At 39.0% G+C, this 22958-nt stretch overlaps 1 protein-coding gene across 3 annotated transcripts in view; it reads right to left on the reverse strand.

The window, feature by feature from the left end:
• The window catches only part of Diaph2 (diaphanous related formin 2), a 703438-nt gene extending 683315 nt beyond the window's left edge, over nt 1-20123 (reverse strand). For all 3 annotated transcript variants that reach the window (XM_057758989.1, XM_057758988.1, XM_057758987.1), the window contains exon 1: nt 19722-20123. In XM_057758989.1, the coding sequence (XP_057614972.1) occupies nt 19722-19853 (132 nt within the window). In that variant the 5' untranslated portion in view covers nt 19854-20123. The remainder of the gene's footprint in view (nt 1-19721) is intronic.
• Nucleotides 20124-22958: the final 2835 nt, after the last annotated feature.

The following is a 22958-nucleotide window of genomic DNA, read 5'->3' on the forward strand; positions in this document are numbered from 1 at the left end:
CCAGGCTCCAGAACTGTACAAAATAAATTATGCTATACATAAGCCATCCAGTCTACACTGTTTTCCTATATATAAGCCAATGCTGACTATGATACACATACTGTTCTCACTAAAGGGAATGCTTTTCCTCACTTTATCATTGCTAAAAACAATCTCTGCACTTTTTAAGAAGCTTTTTAGCCTTATCTTCCCAGGAAGTCCTCCCTACTATTCCATTTGAAGTGAAACTCGTCTGTGTTCCCAAACACCTTTACCCCTACATCTGTACTTACCACACTCCATCCTGTACCAGATGTTTATAACATCATATTCTCCAATTCTGTGTAAATAGCAGTCAGAAACTGCTTATCTTCACCCTAATAATGCTTACTTATCTTAATACTGAGGTGGGCTCCTCTAAAACATTTATTACATTTGATTTATTATTGAACAAGAAGAATTTCAAAGAATTCTTCAAACTGAGTAGCTTGCCTAAGCAAGTCATCAGTAGTATAACTAACGATGCAAGCCTACAAATTGGATGTTTAGGGACAAGGCCTAGCAAATCTGACCACACCAGTCTTCATGCTCCAGGACCCAGATCAAACACACCATCTGAAGAGGCTCTCCGGTTTCTATCAGGTACAGGATGTGGCACTCCAAGTAGCACTCTATTCACACCTATTTATTATTGCACTTACGACTTTATAGTCACCTATCCCTCTTTTCTCAATAGGCCACAAGATTCTCAAGAGTAAAACCTATTTGTAACTGTACTTATGCCCTCAGCATGATGCCTCGTACACAGCAAGGAGATGATGTCCATGGAATGATCGAACCTTGTAGCATATGTTTATAATGAGCACAATGGATAGTATGACTTGTGTGTGCTGCAGAATGAAATTGTAGGTCAAAAGTAAAGAAACTGGTCATGTCATCTTTAAGCAGGTAAAAACAGGTTAATGGTTATATGAAGAAATGGATAAAAAGTACTTAGAATTCACAAGAAATGAATAAAAGTATAACAGGAGAGGTTATTACAAATAGATGGGATGATGCAGTAAGTGGCTTCAATTAAACGAAGGGAAAAAACAGAAAGAGATGGTAATTAGAATTAGGTGCTTAATATTATCCTCAAATACAAAATACCCTTGCTTCTGGTGAGTTGAATACAAAGTAGCCAGTGACTTTCATTTGTCAAATAGGGAAGTTGACCTTGATTCAACTGAAACAGAAATCAAAAAGGTCAGCCGGTAACTGCTAATAAAGAAATACAGTTTGCTGATAACTGAGGCAAGGGTAAACCTCAACTTGAAAAGGTAAACTTGATAAATACCATGTGAGCAGACGGTTGATTTTCATTTTTCTTGCAAAGAAGAATACTGAAACAAACATTGGCATAAAGTATTTTCCTTTTTCAGGGCAGTGGTGGCGCACACCTTTAATTCCAGCACTCGGGAGGCAGAGGCAGGTGGATCTTTGTAAGTTCGAGGCCAGCCTTGTCTACAAGAGCTAGTTCCAGGACAGGCTCCAAAGCTACAGAGAAACCCTGTCTCGAAAAACCAAAAAGAAAAAAAGAAAGAAAGAAGTATTTTCCTTTTAAAGCTGTATTTAGTCAAACCAAACCACAGCTCTTTGGCTTGCCATGGTTTAGTCTCCATATGAGATGCTGATGGCAGAAGTTTGGCATCAGCTACATACAGGTGGTATTGGGGAGAGGGGCATACTGTTGCCTGAATTGGTGTAGAGAGAGACAATAAACAGTGAGAAATCCGTGAAAGTGTAGGAAGGACTAGAACTTTGGAAGTTAACAATTCTAGAAGCAAAAGGTACCAGAGAAGTCGATTTCACAAAGTCTAAAATAAACACAGGTCACCAGGTGACAAGTAATCCCAGCGCTTGTACTAAAGCAGGAAGACTGCGAGTTCAAGGCAAGCCTGAGCTACACAGCAGGAACACATCTCAAAAATAAATAAATAAAAGCCATATAGATGAAGATTTAAATCTGAGCAGCATTAAGACCTGGCAATGATTCAAGAAATAAAATAAAAATCACCATATAAACTCTGTAGGAAGAGAGCACATTTTCCCTAGTTGTTAGAAATGTGATAGGTGATAAGAAGGACAATTCACAGTAAAAAGTTGATAGCAGTCCAGTCCAGCAGGCTTGTATTAGCAGGAAGGAAGAAGATAAAATACAAGTTGTGAGGGCCAAAGACATGACAGATACTTCCTTGAAAACATGGATGATCTGACCCTATCTCAATACAGGGCAGAGGACAAAATGGCCAAAGCAGAATGTCTGAGTACCAAAAGAAATGTATCCACACTAAATACAAAGTCAGAAGATCTAAAGCAACGTCTTTCAGGCCTGGCAATCTGTCTCAACCTTGACATTTTGGGTTGAATACCTCTTTGTGGAGGGAACATATCCTATGAATTGTAGAATATAAAGCAGCGCTGTGCGCTCTACACACTATATACTAGTAGCACCGTCTTCCAACTCTAAAAATGTCTCCAGAAAATATTAAATATTTCCTGGGAATTAAAAACTGTCCCACTCAGAGAACCACTGGTCTAAAGGAGGTGTGTGAAACTTTTGGAGGCAACGGAATCCTACGCCCTTTCGTAACACAAGTTAAAGCTCTCTGAGCTTGATGAAGTTAAAAATAAAAGGAAAATATCAACAACCAGGGCTACATGGTGGGGTGGTTTGAATTAGATTGCAAGTCCAAACACACCTTCCCCACACCTAGTATCCAGCATTTGAACACTTGGTACACTATTAAGGGAAGTTTTATTGGTATGGTGCTGTGGAATATTATTTTACCTAGGCAAAGATGTGTTACATTTGTTTATGCTGAAGAATATTACTTTAACTGTGTAAATTGTGTCACTTTTGTTTATGCTGCATTTGTTTAATTTTGTAAAGATGTGTTGCATTTGTTTCACCTTGCCTAGACAGAGAAAGGATATGCAGGGCGCAGGCAGAGAGAATAAATAGGAGGAGAAATCAAGGCTAAAGAAGAAGAAAAGAAAAAAGGAGAGAATAAAGGGGACATACCTGGGGCAAGAAACCAGGCAGTTGTACACAAACATAGTGAAAAGTAATATATATAGAAAGAAAGAAAAAAGCACCAAGGTAAAAGGTAAAGAGAAACAGATTAATTTAAATTAAAAGAGCTAGCCAGAAATGAGTCTAAATTAGGCCAAGCATTCATAACTAATAAAAAGTCCCGGTGTTGTGATTTGGGAGCTGCTTGGTGGTCCAAAAGAAAAAGCTTGGTACAGTATGGATTTGATGGGGTAAGTATGTTACTGGAAATGGTCTTAGAAGGTTAAAACTTCATCCTCTTCCAGTTTTCTCTCTCTACTTCCTGATTGCATTTGAAGAGGTGAGCTCCCAGCTTCCTGCTTCAGACTACATGTATGTTGCTTGCTGCCATGCCTTTCTGCAATAATGGTCTCTTAACTTCCTAGAACCATAAGCCCAAATAAACTCTTTATTCTATAAGATGCCTTAGTCATGGTGTTTTAGTGCAGCAATGGAAAAGTAACTGTATACATGGATTTTGAAGGATGGAAAAATTTAACAATTGAAACAATAAATTCTTTATCTGCTTAATTACTAGCCCCCTCATCTTGTCTATCCTTCTCTTTCAAGCATGGTAAAGAGTTCAATGAAAAGGACCAACATGGAAATTTTAGCTCATTAACATTAGTAAGTGTCAAATTACCATAGGGTATCCAATATAAATGCATAAATATTATGTCTCATTAATTTTTAATAGTGATCATAAGTATGAAATAACGCAACTGCAGGCTCCAGGCATACAGTGAACTATTCATGACATAATTTACCTATTATAGTGTAGTACCTGCACTAGAGGACGGTACATGAGCCAGGAACTAAGCTGAAGATTTAAAAACACAGGCACACAGACAGACAGACAGACAGAGAGGGACATGGGGTCATCCTTGATACAAGAATGCCAACTTTATTGTGCTCACGGGCAGCTTATATAGGGATCCTTAACTGACAGCCACACCCTAGCTCTTGGCATCTTTCAGTGGCAGGCCGACCAGAAATCACTCCCTTGTCATCAGGGTCTCATTCTCAGAGCAGCTGCAGGCAGCTCAGAACACAGAAAAACAAGCTGTTTACAAGAAATTCAGGGTCTGATGGTTCACAGCCCCCAACATTATAGTTTTTAAAATTAAAGGCATTCTTTTTCTTTCTGGAGGGATGATGCTTAAAGCTGAGAGAAGTAGTATCCAAACTACATTAGGCACTCTCAATTATTTGGCATTTAAGCCCACAGTTAAGGCCTCTTACTAGGCACACAGCAATGTTAAAATAGTCTGTCACAAAACTTTCTGCAGACTAATTAAAAAAAGATGGCACTTGGCTGACTATACCACACTTTTATAGCAGCCAGTCTTTAGGCAAAGCAGACACAGGAAGCAGCAGGAGAAAGTAGGTGGTTCTTGGCACTTCCCTAATCAAGAAACAATGCATATCGTGTGCTTGTGTAACAGGAGACAGCATTAGTTTTCCAAAGCAGTTTTGCCTCGCACAGAAGTTCACAAACAAACAGAGAATGGGGAGGGGAGGGGAGAGCAAAGAATGCAATAGTACTTGCCATGTATTCTGTTAGAAAGCACTAATGTACAAATAGGGAGAAAGAAAGGGAATGGATCACCATCAACGAGAGTAGTAAAGCACAGCAAGCCTTGAGGTGACGCAGAAATTATGGAGTAAAGGTCAAACTACCAAGACTGCTATTTTTAAGAACTGTGTTCATGTAGCCTTAAAATCCACAGTCATATCCCTTCTGTGCCCATGGCACTTTTGCAAATGGTCACATATCTTCCCTACTATTTCATGGCAGCAATTCAAAGAATTTTAACTTGGGATATTTCAGTAACACTGAAACAAACGGTCCCTGAACTCTGTCTTCTAAATTATACATAAGCATGGTGCAAAGGTAGGTCAGGTCCAAAACATTACCATTCCACAGGAATACTGGGTCTTCTGGCTAATTTAGAACAACCCCAAGGTTTAGGCTCTTAGGCAGTATAGAACACTGATGGATTAAAATATAGGTTTTTATAATCACAATGGTCCTAAATGCCAAGTTCACTGTTGCAGATTCCCAGGCAAGTTACTTAGCTGCTCTGAGCCTTTCTTTTTCCCTACAAACTGATGCCTGTCAGGATGAAATGTGTTAATATTCAGAGTGAGACAATCCACCATCAATCCTAGAACATCCCTGTACATTAATGCTGTGTATGTCAAGACTAAAAGGTGCTGGGGCTGGCGAGATGGCTCAGTGGTTAAGAGTATTGCCTGCTCTTCCAAAGGTCCTGAGTTCAAATCCCAGCAACCATAAAAAAAAAAAAGAAAAAAAGGTGCTGCTGGGATTATATGCAGGCTATTTCCCAGGACTTTGTAGCAAGTAACTTTCAGAATGAGGTAACATCTCTCAATCCCAGCAAAGACCCAGATGTGTGCTTGTCACTATTAAGGTGACAAATCCCTCACGTGTTGTTCGACTGTAGCACAACTAACTCCTGTACCCATCATCCATGTCTACCCTATCAGACTTAAGATTATGGTGAACCTGAGTATCGTGCAGACATGTTACTATTACTTTTTCAATGATAGTATTCTTTATGTCTGACCTAGAAGCCTTAGGTATTCTGCAATCATTTGTGAAATGGGAACAGTAGGTACAAAGGATAACATCTCTTACTTTACATGATTCTTAAAGATTTATTTGTAATTATAAGCATGGGGAGTTGGTATGTGCACATGAGTGCAGATATTCAAAGAGGCCAGGAAAGAGCACTGGATTTCTGGAATTAAAGGCAGTTGTGAGCCAACAGACATTGAGGCATGAAACGTGGGTCCTCTGCAAGGCCAGTGCTCCTAACTGATGAATCATTCCCCCAAACCTCTTTGTATGGCTCTTCACAAATACATGTAATGAATCCAGAAAAGCAATGAGATACGATATGATATTGAGTATCACTGAATTATTTCTGGATAGCCTGAATATTTGGTTAATGAGCCACAGAAATGGCTCAATGCTTAAAATAACCTAGAATGAAGCTAACATTCTCTAGAAGAAAATATATGGATAAAAGAATGTTGCTCTAGTCTTCACTGGACTAGAATAATTCAGATTCTAGAAACAAAACAAAACTATAAGGTCAGATGGGATATTCAGTTTTTAATATTCAGCCTAAACAGTGATTTTCATACTTCCTAATTTCAATCTAACTAAAATCTAGACATAGTGCATTTTTGTTAAACAGATTCATTGCAACTCTTAAATCTTTGATCCTTAATATGTAGAAGCTGAAAGAAGCCCATGCAGATCATCTATTTTAACCCCTTTGTTGTATAGAACAAACTGACACATTTTAAAAAAGTATGTGCCCATAAATACATTTTAAAGTTAGTTCATTTCTGAGAAATTTCCTCAAATAGCCAAAACCAATCTCTTTTAAGCAGTAAGATGACATACATATCCTAGCTAACTTATTTCATCTCTGAATAGCATAGGAAGTACTTTTAGATCCTACAAAATACAATCCAAGGTCTTAACGTGTACTATGTGTTAAGATAAAAAATGGAGTTTCCACTAGCTTATGGCAACACGCTTGGTGATGAGTATGAATGGGAAATGCTGTTACAGAAATATCTGACACATTCAACAATTCATTTAACATTCAATGACAATTCTTCTACATTGACAGTCTTCAAAAAAACTAGTAAACATGATGAGGAATATGATCATCAGTGCTCGAAACATTCAAGTGATAGCATTGTTTTAAGGGGAAGAGGGAGTTAAAAGCCCGAATCTGCAATGTAATACAATAATACACCTTGATCTATAATTAGCTGGAACAGAACTGGAATAACAAGTGTGGAACACTGGGCTTACAGCCCTGTACATTCCCTACTTTCAGTTATAACTAAAGCCTCATTTCATTTGATATAGAGACAGGGCTACTGAAAATTTAGGATGTAGTCTCAGGCCAACTCAGTTTATATTAAAATGGAGGGTTTGGATCTCACAATAGCATCTGAAAACCGTTTGATAGAGCAACTATAGGCTGTACTGGAAAAGTGTAAGAATTTAGAAATAGCAGAACTTAGGTACACTCTGCTTTAGTAAAACAAATACATGAAATATCTGAGCCACCTATCGTGGATAAAATCCAGGCCTCTTTTCTTACCATAGTAAACTTATTCTTCCATTTAAAGACCATAAGATTCAACCAAAGAGGGGAGAAATGTAAACTACTGCAGTGCCAATGACAAACGATCTGTGATGGCAACCTAAGAAAGGTTATTTTCACTCATAAATGTTTTACATACACATTGACTCGTCTGGAAAACATTGATTTCATAATGAAAAGTACCAGACTGCAGAGCATATTATAAGAAGTCCTGTCTCTGCCAATCCCATCTTAACATTCTGTATGTTCTCGCCTTGTATCATGGTTGGTGTAAATGAAAATACGTTCAAGTTACAGTACAAACTTCAAAAAAGTACAGTCTTATCCATGACTATGTAAAGCTCTTTGAAAAAAATAATGTCAAGAAAATCACTATGAGGAGAACAGAAAGAGCAGAGCCTTAGTTGAACTTTGAGCCTAGGCCCTCAAGGTCATCCATATGTGAAGATTTGAGAATTCAAAACCTAAAGCAGTCAGGTATAAGACAATATATTACATAGACATACACATAATATGCCTATTCAAATGAATGACAAATGAAATATACCTATTGTAGAAGACTGGAGAGCTAGCTTCGCTGTAAAGACAACTTGTTAGTCTTCCAGAGTACCCGTTTGGTTCTTAGCACATCTGGCAGCTCACAAGTACCTATAACTCCATCTCCAGGGATCCAATATACTCATGCACACATATGAACATAAAAATATGCATGATTAAAAATAAAGAATAATTTTCTTTAAAAACATCTACCCTAAATGAACCATTCAGCCATGCCCTGTGCTTGCTGAATTTTCATCCACATATAAAAGTAAAATACATTTGGTTTTAAGTGCATCACCCAACCCATACAAGACATTTGTGTGAAGTAGAAAAATACTCCAGGAAGACAGAGCCTTGTGCCTGGCATATGCTGGAAATAGTGTGATCTCCATGGTCTGATACCCTTGTGTAGGACCCAACCCTACATAATGACACTGCTCTATTATATGATACATGTTATTAAAGGACAAGATATAAATGCACAATGCTTTGCTATCTACATATAGAACCTTCCTAAATAGCTCTGGCCAGCTTAATATGCTATTAAACATTTCAGATTTTACCAGTGATTAATTTCAAAGCACATAAAACAGGACATGCATAACTTAACTTCCCTTAAGCAAAACAAAAGGAGAAAATGCCAGCTGCCTATGGCGCCCCAACAATTATCACTCATTTACATTTATGTGTTTAGAGGGCAATCAGCCACTTGACTGGGTCAGTAACTGCTCAGTCAAGAAGGTAAGGAGGGGACATAGATTACAAGACTAAAATTATTTAAAATTTATAAAGCTTGAGAAATTATAAACATTACTTTTCAGCACTGTAACAGCAACAAACTGGTATCTGAAGAGTACTGGTTATACAATTTCTTTAAACCATCTGTGGAGAATCTAGACCATTTGTGCAAGTTGATCTACTCCAACAATCTGTAAAGCCATCGCCTCATTAATATAACGTGGTTTTCAAGGAAAACTCCAAATATCTATGAAAAAAGAAGATGGTAATTCAGATTTCCTGGCAAAGGTTCACTGACCCAGTCAACTAGATACACATCTAGAGTATGTCAGTGTGGCTAAATAACAAAGAAAGCTATCTGAGGTGCCAAATTGGCATTTATTTGTAATATAAGTAGAGGTAGTTAGCTGAGCGGTGTTGGTGCGCGCCTTTAATCCCAGCACTCGGGAGGCAGAAGCAGGCAGATCTCTGTGAATTTGAGGCCAGCCTAGTCTACAAAGTGAGTTCCAGGATAGCCAGGACTACACAGAGGAACCCTGTCTCAAAAATCAAACAAACAAATAAACAAACAAAATATGCAGGTAGTAACCTAAACATGTTATTGTATGTGTACATGTGTCGAAGAATTCTATGTATCTCTTTTATATATATAGAATTCAAGAGTATTTTCCCATTTGCTCAGCTATCTATAGCACTTCTCTAGCAGGAAAATTCTTCCACACAAACTCCACTTCAAGAAAGTGAAACCAGACGTCTAAATTTGGTATATTTTCTATGATACAGAGTAGTTATTCCAGTCTACCCACACTTGAACAAATAACTCTAATAGACGCTTTTACAGAATTATAGACAAATGTCAACCTAACTTAGATTGATATTTGTGTAGACTAACTTTGAACAATATTTTAACATTATTTGAGGCTAAATTTATCTAAGGAAAGTTTGAAGCCATATATATTAATTACACATGCATTAGATTAAAAATTTAATTATGCTTGAGGTAACTGACGATACTTGATTATGGGTTAAACACTGGACGATACCAAGGGTTGTATTAATATTTTAAAGATGTGACAGTGTCATAGTGATTGTTTTTTTTATTAACAAGTCTTCAATTTATTCAAAGCAATTCAGTTTCAAAACTTAAGTTACAGCAGTCAGAAAAAAAATCAGAACACATAATCAGTACTGCCTGTTCTTGTGTTTAACACTACGGTGGCTTTATTCAAAATACAGCTGCACAAAAGCATAGTGACTGTTCTTAAGAATTCAGTAATTTATAGAGATGCACAGTGAAGTCTGTAGGAGTAGAATGACATGATATTCAGAGTGTGAACTAAAATCTCTGGCAAGGGAAAAACAAAGGACACAAAGTAAATTTAGAAATTCTAGAAGTCTAACCACTCTACCCGGACAATAGATAAACGGTAGGTCATCATATGATATTCTTTTTTATTTGTTTTAAAATATTTCAACTTAGTTTTACTTTTCTCTGGATAAAGAGACCAACAAATTAGTGGGAAATGAAAAATTCCTCAAAATGTTGAATGGACATTTATCAAAACATGTGGCTATCTATAGGCAACTATCACAGCACAACAAATAGATTTTTTTTTTTAAAAAAAAGATTATGAGTTAAGAAAGTAGCTCAGATGGTACAGTGTTTGTCTAACAAGCATGAAGTCATAGGCTTAATTCCTAATGTCTCATAAATTGAGCATTAGTGGAACATGCCAGTAATCCCAGCATTCAGCAGGCAGACACAGGAGGATAAGAAGTTCAGAGTTACCCTCAATTACATAGACAGTCTGTATATATAATACTCTGTCTCAAAAATAAAGGACTGTATTCAAATCCTCCTGTCCCTTAGGAGATATTCATAATTACCAGTGACTGAGTCAATGGCCATTTGTAAGTAATTTCTTCCTAATACTGTGTTTGAGTTGTACATAGGTTGTCTGATACAATTAGAAGCTTCTCACTTATGAGAGGCACCACTTTATAGATACCAAACAATAAAAATGGGAGGCTAATTTACTCATGATTTTGAAAGTTATGGAACATCCTCTTCCCAGAATAATTCAGTAAAATCTTCATTAAACCAAGGACAGCACAAATGGTGATGAGTTAAAAATTGTGTTTTCTATATTACTTCAGAAAAAGGGCACCAATATCTTCTCCCCCAGGCCACCTCACACGAAGCAAGTATCTAGATTTGTTTAAGGTTCTGTTTAAAACTATAGTCAAAGTATATCACTTGATAATAAATCAGATTCAGTCTGATCAGGTCATAAGTTTCAACTTGGAGAGAACACATTTCTTTCTATTTCTGAGGTTCACAATAAACAACCATCTGAAAATTTGTATCAACCTTTACGTGTATCAGTTGTGAGCTGTCTTTCACAATGGGTATCGTCCATATGAAATCCATTAGGTTGAAAGATTACAGCAATGTTTTTATGTCACTTAACCATCATCTTAGCTTTTTCTGTCTTCAGGAAAAAGAAAGAATGTAACAGACTCTAAATCTGACAGAAGGAACTTAAAATGAGAAAAATCTGGGTCTTTGATAATAACTATTTCAATGCTAAGGCTACACGCTAATATATTAATCAGGTGGGCTGATTCATATAAATTAGCATATATTATTATATACTATTTTCAGAGCATGCTGGTATTTACAGTGTTGGTTAAGATCGGGTTAGAAATGAGTAAGATTTCACTTAAATGACATGTTGTTACTGGCAAAGTTCTTAGTACTTACAGTGAAATCTAAGGAGGTTTATAATTATAAATTGTTCAAAAAGGAACAAAAGAAGTGAGAGATTGAATAGCTTTCTACTTTTAAGAGTCCCTGAATCATAATGACTCAGTGCTATAGATAACTTCCACAATAGAGGTGACAGCTTTTAAACTTACCTCTAAGTCAATCCCCATAACACCTGAATGACTCAGTTTCCTTATTTGTACAAGATCACTAAGCTCCTTGACAAGCCAGAATGTCATACGTACCTACTGAACTTTTTTAAGAAAAATTTTAAATGCCTGAAGTTGATCAATTCAAAGAAAACATGTTCTTTAAAAATTTAGAGTGTGGGCTGGAGAAATGGTTCAGTGGTTGGAAGCACTTATTGCTCTTACAATGACCTAAATTAGTTTCCCAGCACCCACATAGTAGTTTCAAAACCCTAAGAATCTCCAGTTCCAGGGGACTTGATAGCCTCTTCTGACCTATGCACACACCAGGCACATACATGGTGCACATACATATGTGCAAGCAAAAACATTCATACACATAATATAAAATAATCTAAATTTAAAATTTAAAAAACAGTAAAAAACTTGAGTGAACAGGTTAAGCTCACATTTACAATCATTCAGAAGAAAGGATGATTAGTAAAAGGACAAAATATATAATGCTTCAAAACCAAAGGGAATTAGAAAGGAAAACAAGGAATCAATCAACAAACATCTGATTTTGGAACTTTATACAATAATAATATTAGGGATTTCAAACTGCAAAACTGACATGAAATTCAACAAGCACAAACAATATTTTTTTTCTAAAACTGGGGATTGAGACCCGGTCCTCATGATTGCCAGGAAAGTACTCTAACATGGAGCTACACCCCAATTCCATAATCACATTTGATTCAGGTGATATAAGAAGCTAACAGTAATAACATCATAGAATTTCATAAATGTATTCTTAATGTTTACTGTATTTTATCTAAGCCCCTTTGTCTGGCAAATCAGACAGACAAGGTGGCATGTTTTTGTAGTTCCAGCTACTGAAGGGACAGTGTGACAAAAGGATCACCTGGGGTCAGGAGTTAAAAAATGGCCTGGATAACAGAAATGCAGGATCATGTCTCGAAAATTAAACTAGTATTTGGGGCAGGAAACCATATCTCTGACTGGCAGATATTAATTAAAGACCTGAAATTTCTGGTATTAATGCTCATCAAAGATCACATGCAAATAAAATAGAGGAAGGAGACTGAAACCCAGAATTTTTGACTCTACAGTCCATATCATTTTTAGATTAATCTGAAGACTCCTAGTAATAACAGCAAACTGTTACTTGGTGCTTGGTAATGTCAGTACAATCTCTCTGCATGGGCGTTCTGGCTCTGACATCAGAAGAATCTAAACAAACAAGGGGAGGAGGGAGTTTCTCATGACCCTGAAGAGGTTGTGTGAACTTCTTTTTTTTTTTTTTTTTTTTTTTTTGGTTTTTCGAGACAGGGTTTCTCTGTGGCTTTGGAGCCTGTTTGTGTGAACTTCTAACTCAGAGAAACGACAGAGGAATCAGGCATGTAGGCTTCGGTCATAATCCATGCATTTGGGATATGGAGGGAGACAGGATCCGATATTGGCCAGCCTCAAAAGCTACATAGTGAACTCAAGACCAGACAAGGAACTAAAGCAACCCCAAAAAGAAACAGAATGAACAGGAAAGTTCATTTGATAATATACACATGTACATACTAAAAAAAGAAAAAACCTATGACACATAAAAGATAAAAATTGGGGGCTGGGGACGTTACTTGGTTGATAAGAGTGCTTACTTAGCACATATGAAGCCCTGAGTTGAGTCTTCGGCAACACATAAACCAGATACAGCTAGAAGCACGTAATCTCAGCATTTGAAGTAGAAGCAGAAAGATAAAAAGTTCAAGATCACCCTGAATAACACAGGCAGTTCAAGGACAGCATGGAATAAATGAAATCCCATCTTTAAAAATAAACTATCACTTTTCTTTTATTTTTTTTGTTTGGTTTGTTGTTGCTAAATCTCTTTTCAACAATGTAAGTCCCAATATATGTGACCTATAGAGTGATGGAGGAAGGTCATTTGTCAATAAAGAAACTGCCTTGGCCCATTTGATAGGCCATCCCTTAGGTGGGTGGAGTAGACAGAATAGAATGCTGGGAGGAAGAAGAAGTAAGCTCAGATGCAGGGCAGCCCCTCTGAGAGACAGATGCCATGCTCTCCTCTCCAGGGCAGATGCGATGAAGCTCCGACCCAGGATGGACGTAGGCTAGAATCTTCCCAGTAAGCGCATCTTGGGGTGCTACACACATGAATAGAAATGGGCCAAGCAGTGTTTAAATGAATACAATCTGTGTGTTGTTATTTCTGGTGTAAAGCTAGCCGTGCAGGAGCCGGGCAGGACGAAAAGCAGGCCCGCAGCTCCCACTACAATAGAGACAAAAAGTCCACAGCTAATAATCATTGGCTGGTTTACAAGAATAAACATAAAAAAGGAGCCATACCCAGAAGCACTTTGAAATCTCTCTAAAGCGAGATCAGTCTATAACACTGAAACTCATGACAGCTAAGTGTTCAGAAGAAGGAAGAGCCTTCTTCCTCAGTAAGATGAAATAGCCAGTGAAGGTTTAAAGGAAGAGAGCACCAGCCGGGCGGTGGTGGCGCACGCCTTTAATCCCAGCACTCGGGAGGCAGAGGCAGGCGGATCTCTGTGAGTTTGAGGCCAACTTGGTCTACAAGAGCTAGTTCCAGGACAGGAGCCAAAAGCTACGGAGAAACCCTGTCTCGAAAAATCAAAAAAAAAAAAAAAAAAAGAAGAGAGCTGGGCTATGAAATCACTGCGATTCATTAAAGACAAACAAGAAAGATGCTTCCAAATTGGTGAGACTACCCAGAGTGGTGTCAGGAGGGAGAGAAAATGGGTATTACAGGGATAAAGAAATGCGGATGAAGGGCAAACATGAGAATCTACTGGAACCCAGGACTCTAAATGGCAAACTCCACCATGCTACTCTGTTTCTCCTGACTGGCCTTCCTCCCTCCATTCTAGCCTCCCTTTCTAGTAAATTCTCTTCAGGTATAAATTTCTTTCTGGAAACATGTCTAATCAGGGAACTCTCATTTTAATCTCTCCAACAACTTACTCTGACTTTCAGAAAGAAAGGTGAAATTCCAACATGAGACACAAAGATATACTGTGACCTAGAGCCCAGCCTTTTGTGGCCAGACTCACTAATATAACTTCTTTTTGTGTCTGCCGTATTTTTTTTCAGCCACTCGTATCTAGTTTGAACATTCTTTATTAGCATATTTCTACATCTATCTAACTTTGTATATTTTTCCATTTTTTATGTAAAATGCCTTCTCCACCCCAATCCCTCACCTCCCACCCCCAACCCCTTTCATTTAAAGCCCTATTTATAACTTGGTGCACATGTCTTCTACTATAAGCCTTTCTCTTTTTTAACCTTTTATTTATTTTTGCAGCTTTGACATCATGCATTTTGATCCCATTTATCTCCCCATCCCTTCAGATCTGCCCTCTGCCCTTGTAACCTTCCCCTCCAAAAAATAAAATGAAATAAAATAAAATAAAATTTAAGAGAAAAGGAAAAAAAAGAAAAATATCATCATGGAAGCTGTGTGGCCCATTGAGTCACACAGTATACCCTTTAGTCCACATATCTTAACTTGCAAGTGTTCATTGCAATGAGTCATGGGTCTGGTTCGAGGCCTCCGGCTTCTGCTACATTTGTGATACTGAGCCCTCACTGAAACTCCTCTTGTTGCCCTGGGCTGTGGAGATCCTGAAGTTCTGAATCTGCAGGTCCAGTCCCTTCACATGCTCCAGGAGATTATAGATGGGGTGGATGTTGGGGTGCACCAACTCATAGCCCTTGTTCTGGACCTGGGTGGCTGCAGGGTTCATCAGCTCACCAGCTCTCCAGCTCTCCCCCAACCTCATCACCATGGCTGAACTCCTCAGCACTACCTCAGCTGCAGCACTCACGAAAGCGGGCCCTGTACCTTAATACATAAATACATAAAGATACAGTTTTTAAAATCCAGTTTGGCTGGGCAGTGGTGGGACATGCCTTTAATCCCAGTACTTGGGAGACAGAAGCAGGTGAATCTCTGAATTAAGAGACTAGTTCGGTCTACAGAACAAGTTCCAGGAAAGCCAAGGCTACACAGAAAAACCGTGTCTATAAAAACCATGGAAAAACAAAATCCAATTTGACTAAAATGCTCCTTTGTGACATTCTTATACACTCACATATAATTACCTCCCGTCTCTGCTTCACTGGATTAGGAGTAATTTTTTAAAACAAGGTCATACTCTATAGCCCAGGCAGTCCTCAAATGTGAGATGTTCCTACTTCAAGAATGCTAGAAATACAGGTATGCACCATTATGCCTGGCCTGACTATGAGCACTTTCATTTCACCAAACTTGGAAGTTATGGTTAGTACTTGGTAAACAAATTCTGTACATAAACCACTAAATTAAGAAATTATTATTTAAAATAGAAATGTAATTCATCAACTGTAAAAAAAGTAGCCAAATGCTCAGTTACATAGTAACCAGAATATTAGTGTGCTACTATAAAGAGTTTCTAGTTAACAGCTAAACATCCTAATTCTGGCTTCAATCTACCTCTCCTGCCTATCAGAACAAGTTATTAATTTCACTATCAAAAAAGCAATAGCTCAGAAATTATACAGGCAGAAAATCAAAATACAAAAGTTTCAAATAATGTCAAGCTACTCTATATCTACCATCTTATATGATAGAAGATGGAGGTATTAGATACATGTTAAAAATGTCCCCCTCACTCTCGCTCCTTTGTGTGTGTGTGTGTGTGTGTGTGTGTGTGTGTGTGTGTGTGTGTGTGTGTTTGCATGTGTATGCATATCTTTGTAGAAGCCAGAGGTCAATCTTGGGGGTCATTCATCAGAAGGTACTTCCCTTTTTGAGACAGTCTCTTTCAAAGGAATCTGGGACCCCTTTAGTTAGGCTAGGCTGGCTGGCCTGTAAGCTCCAGGGACTGGGATAACAAATGTTTGCCACCAGACCAGGCTTTATACCAGATTGCTGGGCATCAAACTCAGCTCCTCATGTTTGCATGCAAGCACTTTACCAATTGAACTATCTGTCTAGCTCCAACATTGCATTCTCTTATGGTTGAGAGAATTGCTTTAAATATGTGAGATGCAGGACAGAGCTTCTCTTTTACACTTCTCTAGGGTACTTTCTCTCCTATTCAGTTTAACAAAATACAAGCCATGGTTGATATCAAACTACTAATCAATCCAAGAGCCATACTCTTTAATAGCATGTTACAATGTTGGCCTAACCAGAATGTTATATAAAATCCAAAACTCTAATACTAATATAATATTTAAACTGTGTTGGGTTATTGAAAGAACTGACTCCCCAAATAGAAAGATGGATGGATGGATGGATGGATGGATGGATGGATGGATGGATGGATGGAGGAGGACTCATTAGAAGGATACATATCTGAAAAAAAACTGAAATAAATTCTGTTAAGATTTGACTCAAATAACCTTAAACAGAAGTCATTACAGTTCTGAATGACCAATGTGAAAAAGGTCTCACTGATAGCCATCAATAAGCTGAGAATATAAATAACTGTCACTTTGCCTACAAAAATCTACCCTATATTCTCATTTTTCCAGATCCACAAGCAACTAAATGAATACAATTGCATCACAAGTCTAATAGTTTAAAAAACCATTAGACTACAGTGATCCAGTTAATATTTATTTATTTATTTATTTAAGATTTCTGCCTCCTCCCCGCCAAGGCCAGCTGGACTGGGTCTAAAAAAAAGCATGGGATAAGAACCAGTTAATTTTTTAACATGGCAGAAACTTCTGTCATGGCTGAACAGTGCATAGATATTGTGACCTAAACTTTTTATCCCAGCAGGATTTCCTTGTATGGCTCTTCATTGTACCCAGTGTTTTCTCTTCGCCCTTCATCAGACTCCTCAATTCTCCCACCATCATCTCCTTTGCTGTCTTTTGAACTGCAATGATTCTTTTTCTTTCTACAAGTCACAGATGGTTGTAAAAAACTTAATAAAAGGTATGAAACTCAGAAAAATAAACATTTCCAATTTTTGTCATATAATTTGAAAAGTTTTGAACCCCTAAAAGCACAATAACCCAGATAAATAATTTCTATTGCCATATGGCTGTTTTATGATCACACAGAACTCCTTTACACACATAATTCTCATAGTTGAGAATTATAGTCTACATAATATATAGCATTAATGCTTTAAAATTTAGCCTAAAGTCTTATACTTGCAAAACTTTAAGTTAAGAATCTCAGGTGAACTCTTCCCTAAAAAGTTTACCAAATCATATTGCTTGGTCAAACTGTTTGTCTTAAAATATGCCATACTGTCTTCCTGTTTTTATTAGTGTGACACGTTGGTTTATAGAAATCATGTAAAGCTCAAAAATATACTTAATGGGGAAAAAGAAAATTCATGTCAGTATTATGCTCTGGGTTCCAATACTTGATCTACTGCATCAAGCTATGTTCACTATGGAACAGTGAAGTTGGCTGGGAACTGAAAGTGATGCTATCTCATAATCATCTAGCTACCTTGTCAAATCAAGGAAAACATGAAAGAGGAAATAGGACAAACAGCCAAAGCGTGGGAAGAATATTACCAAGGTGTTCTTACTAATTGAGATAAATGTTTTTCCTTTAGCGTCCTCCAAATTGGAAGATTCTTACTAGATGAATAAAACTACTTATGAAAACTATCCTTTAACTTTTCTTTTTAATTAAACATTTTACTGCTGACCAGTTTGTACTGGGACAGGTGTGGGGGAGATAGAAGTAAGATCATTCTTTTACCACAAACTGGTAAATTTCAAAGCTACATCATTAAAACTTTGACTACTTGGATGGGTTGGGCGTGGTAGCTCATACTCATAGCAAGTTCCAGAATAGCAAGGACTATATAGAAAGACCCTGTCTCAAAAAGAAAAACAAAACAAAAACAAGTTAAATTCATTCAATTCTAGAAATACACTCAGAACTGTTTTCTTGAACTCATTATGGTGCAGACACTCATTATGACTGTGTTAGTCAGTACAGAGAGTCAAAAAGGCTGTGACTCCGTTTCCTTATTTGTAAACGTGGGGGTAATGGAACACATTAAGCAAGTGATTTCTAGATCTGTCTCGGGTTTGTATGGAATTGGTGAGATTTTAAATTTACAATATTAGTCTAGCACAAGTCCTTTCCCACATAATGGATATGTCCTAATGTCTGACCCCTGTTTTCCTGTATCGACAGTCTGTAATAGGAAAGCAAATAGGAGCCAAAAGAGAAGTGCAAGTCCAGACCAAATGGCCAGATGCCACAGGAAATGGTTTGAGTTGCATGTCACTGTCTCACCCTCTCTTCTATTATAATCAAGTTGTTGCTTACAGTTGGAATATAGACATGCAACATGTGGTTTGTGCTTGGGATGTGGACTGGGAATCTTCTGTTTCAAAAGGCTCATGAGAGGCTGAAAAGTTTATTTGCTGAATCTGTGCTGGAAACCCCTTTCTCCACATTCCACTGAAATTAAAAAGTTTACAAAAAAGAGGAACCCTTTTAACTGATGAGCTGAAGAAACCCCAGTATTTCTCAACCCAATACGAGGCCCTGTAGATCTCATGTCTTTTAGCAGGAAATGAACTACAGCTACTGGTCCACACTGTCAGGACTGTCAGACACATACAGGGCATATAACTGCTTTTGAGCATTCTCAACCAAGTGGAAATACTGTGACGGAATAGTCGGGGGTGGAGGACCTCGCCTAGTCTCCAACTCCCAAGCTCCCCTCAAGCCACAAGGTTCCAAGGAAATGTTTCTTGGACGAGCACATGGTGGGGGAAACGCACGCAGGCAGGCGCCTCTTCCTTGGATTTCTGGCAAAGTCGAAGGACCGGGAACCTATGTTGTGCTTCGCTTGATTTAAGTAGCTACGAGTGGGCTCCGATGTGTTCGAAATGGAGAGGAAGGAGGTTTCCCTTGCCCTGGACCCCAAGTGTTAAGAGGCCAAACAGCAACTGACAAGAGGTGGGAGGGAAATGGAATCCCGCAAAGAAGGTTCGCGCCCACAAGTTACACAAACAGCCCTACCCAGTACTCTAGGACACGACGAGGGGTGTCCCCAAGTCGGGGTGGGGCCTTTCTCCTTCGCAAACTGACACAAGAGAGGGCCGGGTTAAGAGGAGAAAGGGTGCTCTTCCGCCCCCATGCCGTCTCCGTTCCCCGAGTTGCGCGGCTAGACCACGGTTGCAGCTGGGAGGGGGGCCCGGGTCCCCCGCGTGTTCCACAGCAGGACGATTCGGGGCTCTCGGGTCCCGAGACCGGCTGGGGTTGCGGGAGCACTTACCAATTTGGGTTTGTTTTTCGTTTCCTCTTCGTTGGCGGCCCGGTTCCCCGCGCTCCGCTTGTTGCTCCGGCCCACGCCAGGTTCCTCGCCGCCTCCTCCAGCTCCCGACGCCGCCGCCCCGAACTGCTCCATCTTTCTCTGGCCCTGTCACCTGCCGCCCTGGAACCCCACGTCTCCTCAAGGGCAAAAGCCCCTCGGAGCGCTCCGGATGTCCCGCGTCCACAGACAGAGAGGGTTGCCCGCCAAGCGCCGCTCCCAGGCCCCCGGGTCTCCCCAATCCCAGGCAACCCCGACGCAACCACTCCAGTGCTAGCACTCAGAGCTGGGGCAAGCCCTGCCCCTAAGCAGCTGCAATCACCACGGTCGCCTCCGCCCTCAGGGCGGTGTTTAGGGTGGAGGAAAAGTAGGTGCCTATCTCTTTAAGACGGCCTCAACACACGTGATTCATCAAAGTGCCCGCTGTCGGTTGCCCGGGCGGGCGCCTCAGAAAGCCTCTTCCTACTCCTGGTGCTGAGCCGGCCGGGCTACTGAGCATGCCCGGAGCGGCGACTGGAGCCTAACAGAGGACATTCTGCTGTGGTTAAGCACTGATTTCACTTCCTGATTGGCCTAGCACCAAATGGAAGAGAACTAGTCTAGACGGATAAAGGGGAGCCCATTTTAGAGATAGGGAAACTGAGTGAGGAGTATTCTCATTTGCATTTTACTGAGGAGGCCTACTGAGTCTCAAGCTTTCACTACTGTTGGCCAATGCACCTTCCTTAGTCAGAGGGCCCTTAGGGGGTGTGCTCTTGCTACACTCTGTGGGAAGGTTTAATTAGCAAGGCAACTGGCAACGTGTAGGAAAACCACTGGGAGTTCTGATTAATTGCCTAGACAGATTGTATGGGTCAAAGTGGAAAGAGTGGATGCTTCTCTTTGCCATGATTGCTTTGTGGCCAAAGAAATACAGTCATTGCTTTCTTTCCGGGCTGTTAGTAGTTAAAGCCACCAGTCCCTCACCAAGTAATCCGTGGGGTGATATTAAGCTCTTTAACCAAAGCACCTCTTTATAGTTTACCATTGAACTGAGTCCTATCTGCGATTTCCCAAGCTAGTTTAGGTTCAGAGTTATTGTGAAGAGTCAATAAGATCTTGTGTGTCATAGCTTTATTTAAAAGATAAATCCCTAGACAACTGCCGGTGTTGTTATGCACCAGCGAGCAGCATATATTGTCCTCAGCCCTTGGTGCTGTCCCTCCTGTTTCATCGTCAGGGACTAGATTTCCCCATTCATTTTCAAAGGATCCCTTACAAAAGCAGGGTTTGAAAGAACCACCAAACCATCACGGAATTAGGGACCAAGTACTGGGGAAGCCGCTTGTAATATAAGCTTAAACACCAAATCCACAAGCGTGCCCATAACTGTTAATGACTAAGCTAACTTTAGGTTGTGAGTCCTTTAGGCCTTCTACAGTTCAATTTGAAGTTCGTTATACTGAAATGAATTTGTGTCAGAATGAATAGAGTGAGCATTTATTAGGATGAATTTGACCATCATATGGGTGTGGTGACGCAAATAACTTGAACTGTGGAGTCAAAGGATTTTAGATATCTCAAAGGAGCTCAAATACCAGCTTTGTCTTTTATCATTAAGTTTCATTTTAATCGTGCAGGCAGTAAGTCTCTGTTCCTGAAGTAGCCAGCTACCCAAGGATGGCAGCACGGGAGGGTATGCTCTCCAAGATACATTTGCTTTCTTGAAGATCATGCTTAACTTTGAATTTGATGTGTATTTTGAATTTGAGTCATTACATACATATACAATTGAATTTACCTAAATGTCATATCACCTAAAGTACTGAGATAAAAAAAAAAAATAGGAGCTGCAGAAAGATAATGAATGGTATGGCCAACAATTTGACATACTTTTTGTAGAAGAAATGTGGATATAGGTCAAAGCGAGTGGCCACCAAGTTTAAACATTGCTCAATAATCTGTTCAGCAAATATCTTTATGCCAGATGGTATAAAAAGTTCTCTGTGTTGGAGGGCTAAAGCTGACCTAATTTCTGCCCTTTAGGTTACTGGAAGAAAAAGGCTAAAAGAATTGCATCATGGGACAAAAATAGGTGACAGGGAATGCATGCAGTACATATGTCAGAGGCTCAAGAGCACCTTCCCGAAAAAGATAAGGCTTGACTTAACTGTTAAAATCTACTTAAAGTCATGAAGTACCAGCAACCTAGTACTACAAATGTAGTTAATTTTCATGAAACTCTCGGGCTATTGGGAAAGCAAAAATTTACTGACGGATTGCCTTACAAAAAAAAAAAAAAAAAAAAAAAAAAAAGGAACCAATGATAGCATATGCAAAGACCTCATAGTTTAAACAAACAAACAAAAACCTAAGGTGGAGGATTGTTGCAAGAAAAGACACAGCAGGGCATACTGGCATACTGGCACACTGAGCAAGCAAAGGCAGGTAAATTTCTATGAATATAAGACCAGCCTGCTCTACAAAGCAAGTTCCAAGAAAGTCAAAGTTATAGTGAGATATTGTCTCAGAAAAACAAATAAATAAATAAAGTAAGAAACAGGATAGGTAACAATTGAACATTGTTATCTGAACAATTATGAAAACTCTGACTTGTACACATCACTATCATTTTTAAAAGTGGAGGGAGGGAAATTGGTTCATATTGTAATATGAATTATTTCTCTATGACATGTATATATGGACTTGAAGTCAAATTGATATGTTTTGAATACAATGTTGACTTTCACTGCCCTCAGCCTACACTAAGCTCCATTCACTAACCAATTGGACACTAATAAAAGATCTGTAATCTCTACCAAAGGTGGAAAAATATATTCCTAATGTGGTTTACATTTGGCCTTATCGTGGCTAAGACCCATCTTAAATCTTCCATTTGTTTTTCAGCATTTTGTTCTATTTAATGTGTAAAGTAAATTATAAACCAAATACACAAGCAGAAACTTTATTTCTTTTTTCAGGAATCAGGGTCATGGGTCTCTCTGGGAAACTGACACACAAAAAAGAAAACAGTAGCCTCAGGCAAGGATACTTGTCCCTTAACTAAGAGCCTAGCCCTTCAACCAACTGCTGTCCTCACTGATCTCACTTCACCTACATTCCTGTAATTTTTTTTCCTTCTTGTGACGCACAAATAGGCTGGCCGGGGGGGGGGGGGGGGGGATGTCTTTTCTCTAGCACCAAAGAAAGAAGGTATTCCCA

Source organism: Chionomys nivalis, chromosome X, assembly GCF_950005125.1.
Source record: "Chionomys nivalis chromosome X, mChiNiv1.1, whole genome shotgun sequence".
NCBI classification, from domain to species: Eukaryota; Metazoa; Chordata; class Mammalia; order Rodentia; family Cricetidae; genus Chionomys; species Chionomys nivalis.